Here is a 10,111-nt window from a genome sequence, read left to right as displayed (position 1 = left end):
CACAACCTTAGTTATCAATATCGACAAACTCCACCATCGGTCAAACTCTAGTGCGAATTAATGGAGGGTAATTTATGTAATCTCAGTTGGACGAGTCTTAAAGGGATAGTTCACATAAAGTTAGCATAAAAGTAATCCATAACACTCCATAAGTTAAGTCCATATCTTCATAAGCAATATGATAGATGTTGATAGCAATTAAGGGTTTGATTGTGGCTTTGACCCCTCTGCCCTCTGTATATCTGGTCTGTCAGTCTCTATCTGCAGGTGTGTCACAGCTGTTTCCGCCGACAGTCGAACCCTCACCGCTGCGCTCAGTGCAAATTCGCCCACTACTGTGATCGCACGTGCCAGCGCGCCGCCTGGGATGAACACAAGCAGGAATGCTCTGCCATCAAAAAGATAGGAAAGGCGCCCAATGAGACTGTGCGGTGAGTAGTCATGTGATCAGAGTTAATGTGATCCGTTCTTATCGGTTGTGTGACTTTCACTCTGACTCTGATCCAGTCTTGCCGCTCGCATCCTTTGGCGCATTCAGAAGGACACTGGTCTGGTCTCGGACAATCAACTCACCACTTTGGACCTACTGGAGGACCATCTGTCCAAGATGTCCCCCGAGGACCTGAAAGATCTCAAAGTTGATGTGCAGAACTTCTTTGGTTACTGGCCTAAAAAGTGCAAGCCCATCGGAGAGGACTATGTGTCACATATGTTTGGTGTGGTAGGTGCAGTTTCATCTTCAAAATATTCACCATTGCGTATACTGTTGGGCTGGCTTTGAAAAAAATTAAGATTACTTGTGATCTTCATTTGAACAATTACAATACCTATTTTTTTTTTTTTTAAATCAAATCACTCTTTATGCCCATTATTTTTAATCTGTATGGATACCCAGCCATAGTTGCATAAGACAGAATTGAAATGAGACAGATATGTCTATGTTCTTCAGATAAACTGCAATGGCTTCACTCTGAGTGACCAGAGGGGTCTTCAGGCAGTGGGAGTGGGTCTCTTTCCTAACCTCTGTTTGGTGAATCATGACTGCTGGCCCAACTGCACCGTCATTCTCAATCATGGCAAGTGAGTAGATGATAATTTAGAACAATAATAACAGTGATCACAGCGGTGAAATGAATCCACAGACTGCTGCTTCTGCTGGACACCTGGACACTATTAGTGTCTGGGATGAAAGCACTTGAGGGAAATCAGAGCTTGTTAGAGTAAGTTATTCTCATCAAACGGCTCTTGTGAAATTATAACACAAGCTTGAGTAGGTTTGTCCCTTTGGTGCAACATTGAATGAATAGTCATTATTTACTCACCCTCATGCTGTTATTTTTTCTAAAGAAACACAAAATGAAAAATTATTAATCTTCACACAACTTTTTTCCATACAGATCCAATTTATAGTGGGCATGTCGGTCATCTCCAAAGAGGACAAAAAAAAGCCTTATAAAAGTAGTCCTTATGACTTGTATACAGTGGCAAGAAAAAGCCACTGGAATCCAATTCATTAAATGAGATTGAGGTGTGGGTTAGATCTACTTTGACGTATATAAATCACTCAAATATTTTGAGTTTGATGCAGACCACCTCGCAAGAAAGAGATCTCCGATGACCTACGATCAAGAATTGTTGCTTTGCTTAAAGTTGGAAAGGGTTACAAGTAACCTCGAAGAGCTTTAGATTTTAATTTGTCCACAGTTAGACAAATTGTTTATAAACAAGAGACAATTTAGTACTGTGGCTACTCTCACTAGAAGTGGCCGTCCAGTCAATGACTCAAAGGGCACACCGCAGAATGCTCAATGAGGTAAAAAGAACCTATACAAATATATACAACCTATATAACTATAGACTGAAACTGGTTAATATAAGAAATATTTTGTGGGCTGATGAAACTAAGGTTGAATTGTTGGGAAAAACACGCAGCACAATGTCTGGACATCGCATACCAACATGAAGACATCATCCCAACAGGGAAGTACGATGGAGGGAGCATATTTATTTGGGGCTGAATTGCTCTTTAGGGTTGGAGTCCAAAATTACTTTAGAACGTTGTGCAGGTCTAATCCACAGCTACCGGAAACGCTTGGTTGAGGTTATTGCTGCCAATGAAGGATCGATCAGTTATTAAATACAATGGTTCTCTTACTTTTTCCACAGCACTGTGAATGTTTCATGGGATGTGTTCAGTAAAGACATGAAAGATTATAACTGTTTGTGTGTTGTTAGCTTAAACACATTGTGTTTGTCTATTCTTGTGACTTTAATGATCACTTTTAATGAGCAATTAATGCAGAAAACCAGCTTTTTCCAAAAGGTTCACATACTTTATCTTGCCACTGTACATTCCAAGTCTTTTGAATTCATATGAAAGCTTTGTGATAGACAGATTGCTGAAAAATGGCACAAGAATGCTGCTGTGCCGTTTTTTAATCTGAACCTGCGAAAGAGATTTGAGAGCTTTGGTGGACAGGACAGACATTCTGTGAATAAGAGGTCTCTTTGGGTCTTTTCCTCACACAAAACTATCATATGACTTCAGAAGCCTTGAAATATTGTATACAGTCATATAATACATTTATGCTACTTTTTTGAGCCTGATAGGAGTGGTCACTTTGAACTACAGTATGGAAAAGAGCTGCATGATAACTGTTCAAAATGAGAAAGTCATACTAAATGAGGGTGAGTTTTTACTATCGATCATCTGGGTAGATCATCTCTATTTGAAAAACTGCAGTGTGTGTTTGTGTCTTCCAGTCAGACAGCTCTGGACGCCACGTTTCACACCAAGAGAAGGTGCGTCAACTAACGTCTGCACTTTGACCCCGCCGCACTGACTGCATCATATCTGTGTCATGTCAAATTTAAACATTTGTGATTTTTCATATGGTACATCAGTAACACATAACCAGAGGTTTATCCACATTGAAAAGTAGCTACAAACTACAACTTTTTCTAAATGATTAATATGCTTTTTAACAGAAATACAAACATCCCATTTGAGTCTCATGCCGGCCGTTATTTGAATTACGTGGAACTCACGTCACAAGCCAGTTCAGTTGATATCTAAATATCATCTGATTTGGCTTCTCTCATAATCAGATGATACCATTGCTTAGACATATATACACACAACTTGCTATGATGGACGATAAGCAGTGACTGAAGTCTTGCATGGATTGTCCTATCATTAAGCTTCAGTAATGGTCTTATCCTGGTCTCATACATGTGGTAACAAACAGTATCTTAACACAATCTACCGGACACAAATGATACAGTATTTTACTAAGTTCTTAAATCTTACTTGTGACTGCTGTGAGGGAATGAGACTGTTTTACCAGTTGCACTGAGACCTCTTGAATGATACCAAACATGTATGATCAGAAAACCTTTTACATTACAGAATTGGATAAGTCATAACAAGTTTTTGGTGTCCTTAAAGTGACCTGAGGTGAGAAAGAGGGAAGATGTGAGATTTGTGTTTTATGGTCCTTAAAACGTAGGGTGTGCTGTCTCAGGTGGAGCTGCTCTTCTTTGTGAGAGCTTTATGACGTTCCTTTTGGGTGTAGACATCCCGGTGCCAGCCTTACATAATTACAACTTTTAGTGAGTGATATGTAAGACAACTCATTCTTCTAATGTTTCTCAAGATACTCATGTGTACTTGTGAATTTTTGTCACATGTCTTAATGTGGTCGAACTCATTTGTCCATTTTGCTCCAGAGTTCATGTCTTTTTTTTGTATTCAGTTTACTATGGTGTTGCATGTGATTTAAAAAAATAAATAATTTGTACTAACATTGCAAATGAACTTTGCATTGTGAGTTCATTTTATGAATTCATACTAGTTTTATATGCATGGACCTGCTGAAGTGGAACAGACAAGACACCTTGAAAAGAGAACCGTCGCTCTGTATCTGTCTGATCATGTTTGGGCTTATGAATTCTCTCTGTTTCTGTCTCTGTCAGGATCGAGCTGCGGGCTTTGGGGAAGATCGCGGAGGGTGAAGAGTTGACCATCAGCTATGTGGACTTCCTGAATGTGTCTAAAGATCGACAGCGTTTGTTAAAGCAGCAGTATTACTTTGACTGCAAGTGTGAACACTGTACCAACAGCTTTAAAGACGATCTGATGACAGCCGTCAAAGAGACTGATGGGCAAAAGGTTTATATCAGTTATTAGTCCACTCTCTGAAGAGATGGATGATGTTAGAGGAAGTAAAATACAGGAAAATATAAAAACCCATTAAAGCCAATTTGTTAATGCTTAGCTCACAGATTCCGAATTAGACCCAAAGTAGTCTTCATTATTAATTGGTAAAATCAGTGTACACAGTTTTTTGAACATATTTTGAAGAATCCTGCTGTGAATGAGAACAAGATGTGCTCAGGGCATCAACTACTTGTGTTAGTGTCACTAATAATATATCTTTGATAACTTCTCGTCATCTCAGTCAGTGGAAATAAATATTGCTTTGATTGTTTTGTCTGCAGGTGTCTGCTGATGTGCTGAAGGAAGTCACAGACTTCAGTGTTCAGGCTTTGATTAAAATTGAACAGGCTCGAACTCAAGGAAACTTTCATGAGGTGACACTGTTATTAAAGGCCAACTTAGAGAATACAGTCATTAGGGTCTAAATGTTTTTTTTGTCACATGACCATGTGAGTTACTCCACCCGACTTAAATTTAATTAAAAATAAAAAAAAATTATAGTAATAAGAATTATACCAAACTACTCATGCCAATATTTCTTTTTCAAAAATGTCAGCTTTTAATGAGAATTTATAGGAGTGCACTAGCATATGGATGTTATCCTTAGTGTTTACAGACAACCAAAACGACTCCTGATTTGAGATGTGATGGTGTGTTGTAGGTGATTCAAATCTGTGAGGAGTGTTTGGAGAAACAGGACTCTGTGTTTGGTGGCACAAACCTGCATCTGCTGCGCATCCTGAGCACCGCCAGTGAAGTCCTGTCCTTCCTGCAGCAGTTTCAAAAAGCAGCGGGATATGCTCACAGAATGGTGGAGGGATACATGTGAGTGTGTGCAGAGTATTAAAATCTTCATTAAAAAATAAAAAAAACTACAGAAGTGTGTGTTTGTGGAGTTAACCCTCTGGGGTCGACGGACGCGCGTGCATGTCCTGCTGGATATTTTTGTCATTACAGCAGAAACAACTTAAAATACTCCGTCATTTTTGTGTATACAGATAAGTGTAAGACATCATTAGAGACTATAAAGGGTCTACTTTTATTTGTGTACACTCACAATAACAACAAAATCTTGTGCTTTAGTAAAATAAAGAAAATAAAAAGGGTGAGCTTTCAGCAGTCTCTGTGTTCACGAGCATTTTTCAGAAACACATCACTAAAATGAACTGAAACTCCACGAATACTTATCACACAAACATGAAACATATGTCTAAAGAAAGCTTAAAATGTCTACTTTTAAATAAAACAATTCAAATTTAAAACAAATATTCTCCTGCAATGTAATCTGTTTGAAACAAAACGGTGTACAGTTTTTACCGGTCCATCTCATTATCTGTAATGTGATCCCACCCACCAGCAGACTGCGCCGTTCATACGCTAATGTGCTGAGATGATCAACGCAAATGTACACGCCCCCGACTGTGAGGTTGTAAACACTTTTCATTGATTTTTCTGCGCGTTTGCAACGATACACAGGCGAGAAAGCTCCAGGATAGTATGGAAGATTGAACATTTTCCTCAGAAAGCGCGGGACTCTGATGAACGTTTGTATTTTGAAGAGAGATTTGATCCAGTCGAGGATACAATTTCAGAAGAGTAAGTCATTGAGTTTTCATTAGTTGACATGCTATTTTATATATGCATGTACATGTAAATTGTATGCTATATGATATGTAATGTGATATAAAAATAATATGAATGTTTAGATTATATTTTATCTAGTGTTTATGCTGCCTCATTATCATCAGCAAAGCTTGTGCTCGCAAATATGTGTTCAGGTTAAATGAGTAAAATGCACTTTAAATATGCCCATATTAGAAAATCATCATATTATAATGATTTCTGAAGGATCATGTGACACTGAAGACTGCAGTAATGATGCTGAAAATTCTGCTTTGATCACAAATTGCATTTTACAATATATTTAAATATAAAACTGTTCTTTTAAATTGTAAAAAGAGTTCAGAATATCAATGTTGTTTCAGTATTTTGGATCAAATAAATCCAGTCTTGGTGAGCAGAAGAGACTTCTTTTAATGGTAGTGTAGGTCTAAAATTAAGTCTTTATGTAAAGAAAATATATAGTCATTACTTATTTTTAATTAAAACTTGATTTGGATCATTAAGTCTCCTCACATTCATTCTCTATCCCTCATTGATAGGCCCAGGGGCGGGGTCTTTGTATCCTCAGGTGTGAAATACATCCATATTCATGATCGTTCACGCCTCCTTGCATATTACCTATCAACACTAAAAGTGTCTTACAAAAGTTAAATGACTATATTGTTTTGTATGAATGAGTGATCAGGATGATTTTCACATCATTTTGTAGCAAAAAATCTAGAGCTACAAGGTCCAGTTCTCAAAAGTCTTGTGGACAAATGTTTATTATGTGTTATATGACCTTATTTCAATTACTTAAACATTTAGTTTTTCCAAAAACCATGCATAAACATTATTTTCTCAAAAATACAAACATGTACATACATGTTGCTCACAGATTATTGTAGCCCAGTTTGTGCTGAATACAGTGTTATCAGACTTTAGCCATTAATTTGTTTTTAAGCAACTGAAAAAACACAAATCTCAAGGCAGGTCAAAACTTCTCCAGGGCCCAAAACACCCTCAGACCCCAGTGGGTTAAATAGGTCATCTTTAAAACCGTTAAATAGGTCATATTATGTCTATCCGTTTTTTTTTTCTCCATCAATTCTAGAATGTTTTCTTTTCCTAATCTTTTAAAGTCCAGTCATTCTGAAAACACTTGTTCCAAACACGATTACACACAAATGTTAATTTTCCTCCACTGTCTCTGTTCCTCCTCTTAGGAAGCTGTATCACCCCAATAACGCCCTGCTGGGCATGGCCATCATGAGAGCTGGCGTCACACACTGGCATGCAGGTTTAATCGAGGCTGCTCATGGTCTGATATGTAGAGCGTATGCCATCCTGATGGTCACACACGGACCACATCACACTATCACCAAAGACCTGGAGGTATTCAATAATCAATCATTGTCATCATCACTGATAAAGAGGAAAGCTTCATTTTAAAGCTCTTCATACAGAAGATTACTGGGTCTTCTAAATCTTAAACTTGATTTTTGGCTGTATGAAATCTTTTTATTTTGAACTATGAAATGAAAATAGTCATTCTCAGGAGATAGTGCCAATTGTGCCAGAAACTTTCAGGAAAAATTGTGTGTGTATATATATATATTATATATATATAAACACACACACACACGGTGTATTTAGTGCTTACAGCCTTGCAAAGTACCAATAGTAAGTATAAACTGTACTACTAGTTTTTGTTCCTAACCATTTAGCGCTACATTATTTCAACCCTGTCGCAGTAACTTTGAAATTCTTATACTTAGCATTTTAATAAATTAGTAAATTCAGCTTTTTTCATTTTGGAATGTCTTATAATTAATACAAATCAGTTGTAATAACACCAATGGCATTTCCCTTTTTTTTTTTTTTATTATACATGTTTTGTGTCAACCCTGTTACACTAAAAATAAAACAATACATTGTTTAGTTGAGATATTTCAACAAAAGCATCATTTATTCAAAGTACAAAATGCTACTGTGAGCATAATCAGATTAGTTTGTGATAGTACTTACAGGACTTTATTTGCATAATGATTGTACAGTGCAGCTTCTAATATGTGAAATATGTGTTTTTCAGGCGATGCGGACGCAGACAGAGATGGAGCTGCGCATGTTTAAACAGAACGAGTACGTTTATCACAACATGAGGGAGGCCATGCTCACCAATAAACCCATGACAGTTGCTGGTGAGCACGTGCAAATCAAAGCCGCCTCATAGACCTTCACATTTCACATGCATTACAGTAATCTTATATCTTTATTAACATCAAACATGAAATGATGTTCCTGAATCTGCCTGATTTCACTACCTGTAATAAAAGCATTTCCAACAGATCAGATTGTCTTGTTTTGATTCAAGTTAAGATGCATTTTGTGGTTCGTTTGCAATCCTCAGGAGATGCGTTTGCTGGTCCTCTTGTACACGATGCCATCAAAGGTCATGGTCTGAAACAATACACATCTCAATGTCATACTCACTTTTGTAAAGCGAGGGGAATAGACATCATTACTCGAATGGGTTTGGAGGTACATCAAATTAAATGACAGCACTTTGATTTGTGGGTGAACGATCACTTTAAGCAGCTCAAACCGGTTCAGTGTTCACTCACATTACTGATGATGTCTTCATTCAGCTCAGTAACAGATTCAATCCCCTTCAGAAACACTGTCAGTTTATTCCCCTCCATGTGAACTACAGTCTGACACAAATGGAGACATGAAGCAGATGAAAAACGACAACCTTTATCTAAATCTTTAATATCTGGTGAAACTCACACAACCTGTCAAGAATGTGATCAGGTCACATTTCACCCCAAAATGAAATAAGAAAGAAGAATATTTTGCAAAAAGAACATAAAACATATTTAAACACCATTAAGATCTTTTGCATCATCACATATATTCATGTTTCACCAAACATTACATACTGTATCAAGTGTTTTTAAAGACCGTACGTACATCTGTCACAAATGGATATACAAAATACAGAGATAGAAAGTGTAACAATAAAAAAAATGCAAAAACTGCTCTCATAACTTCTAATTACTGTAGGGCTGTATAATATATATAATATCTAATCTATAATATAATGATATATTATTTTAAATTATAAAGTATTTATATATTATGGAAGTACTTGTGCTGTCTTCAATTAATGCTGATAAATAAAACTATTGTCATAACAAACTATTATCACAATGCCAAAAAACATCATGGCCCTAATCTAGGCTTTATTTTCTTTATGCAATACATAACCTACACTATATACAGTATTTATAGATTTTTTTAATATGACTATTGTGTCAAATAATATGATGTCAAACAATCCTGCATATGATATAATAATATGACTGGTAATGTGTTCCCCACATTGATGTTACTCACTTTGGCTTTTTCTCCAGTGAAAGTCTCCAGTTCACACTCTTCACCCACAGTAAACGAGTACATGATCACTTTAGTTCCCGCCGTCACGGTGACATTAAAGTCATTTCCAGTCTGCTGTATGTCGGAGATGCTCTTGATGTCTTTACCTTTCTCAATCTCATCATCTGGCCGACCTGACACATTTTCACAAACAATGAAACAGATGTCAAGTGTTTGACTCGTGTTTGTGTTAAATGTTCAGATATTCTCATGTCAGGTTTGTTTGTTACTTACCAATCGCCTTCATGAAAGCTTCAAAGTTCTCGTGTGACTCCAGCTGATATTTCCCACTGAAATCCATCACAAACTACAAATATGGATCACAAAAAGATGTATCGACATTGATCTGATCTCAGCAGATAATTCAAACATAAAGAGTACTCAAAATGAACTTGATTTTTGAAGTCAGACTAAGGAAGAAAAGTGTTACTGTACAAAAGTGGAGAAAAAACTATTTATTACATGGATTTTTCTTTGAGGACAGACTTACTGTTGATGTTTGATCAGATCAGTTTCAGGAGCCTCTTGTACGGTAGGTTGATCTGAACTCTGTTGGTGAAGCGGGTGTTTTTGTGTGCTCAGTCATGGTTTATTACAATAGACAATAGAATTATTCAAAAACCGATTATGATTACAGCCATTGAGAAAACAACTCCCACTCATTAATAGTGGAATAAATGTCCAAAGGTTAAAGTTACAAACACTGACACAAATCAAGATTTTTCCATCAGTGCCAACAGCAGCTTGTGCCTTATGCATTCATGATCATTTTGGAGTTGTTTCAATGAACCGTTGGTAAATATCATCCAGTGTTCTAAAGTATCCGGTACTGCTTACTGAGTGAGAAACCGC

The 10,111-nt window shown here is 36.9% G+C and overlaps 2 protein-coding genes across 2 annotated transcripts; one reads left to right on the top strand and one right to left on the bottom strand.

The window, feature by feature from the left end:
• The first annotated feature begins 229 nt into the window (after positions 1-229).
• smyd1a (SET and MYND domain containing 1a) lies at positions 230-8,173 on the top strand. Its single transcript, XM_052125173.1, has 9 exons — positions 230-431; positions 508-721; positions 950-1,080; positions 2,764-2,802; positions 3,976-4,171; positions 4,501-4,593; positions 4,881-5,044; positions 7,048-7,216; positions 7,914-8,173. The coding sequence occupies exons 2-9, from the start codon at positions 608-610 to the stop codon at positions 8,052-8,054; spliced, it is 1,047 nt and encodes a 348-aa protein (XP_051981133.1). The 5' UTR covers positions 230-431; positions 508-607; the 3' UTR covers positions 8,055-8,173.
• On the bottom strand, positions 8,112-9,806 carry LOC127642541 (fatty acid binding protein 1-A, liver-like). Its single transcript, XM_052125174.1, has 5 exons — positions 9,750-9,806; positions 9,494-9,566; positions 9,221-9,393; positions 8,446-8,535; positions 8,112-8,281 (listed from the first exon to the last, which is right to left on the bottom strand). The coding sequence occupies exons 2-5, from the start codon at positions 9,558-9,560 to the stop codon at positions 8,228-8,230; spliced, it is 384 nt and encodes a 127-aa protein (XP_051981134.1). The 5' UTR covers positions 9,561-9,566; positions 9,750-9,806; the 3' UTR covers positions 8,112-8,227.
• Between the last annotated feature and the right edge of the window lie 305 nt (positions 9,807-10,111).

Source organism: Xyrauchen texanus, unplaced genomic scaffold (assembly GCF_025860055.1).
Source record: "Xyrauchen texanus isolate HMW12.3.18 unplaced genomic scaffold, RBS_HiC_50CHRs HiC_scaffold_681, whole genome shotgun sequence".
Classification (NCBI taxonomy): Eukaryota; Metazoa; Chordata; class Actinopteri; order Cypriniformes; family Catostomidae; genus Xyrauchen; species Xyrauchen texanus.
This window is presented reverse-complemented; position numbering and strand designations above follow the sequence as displayed.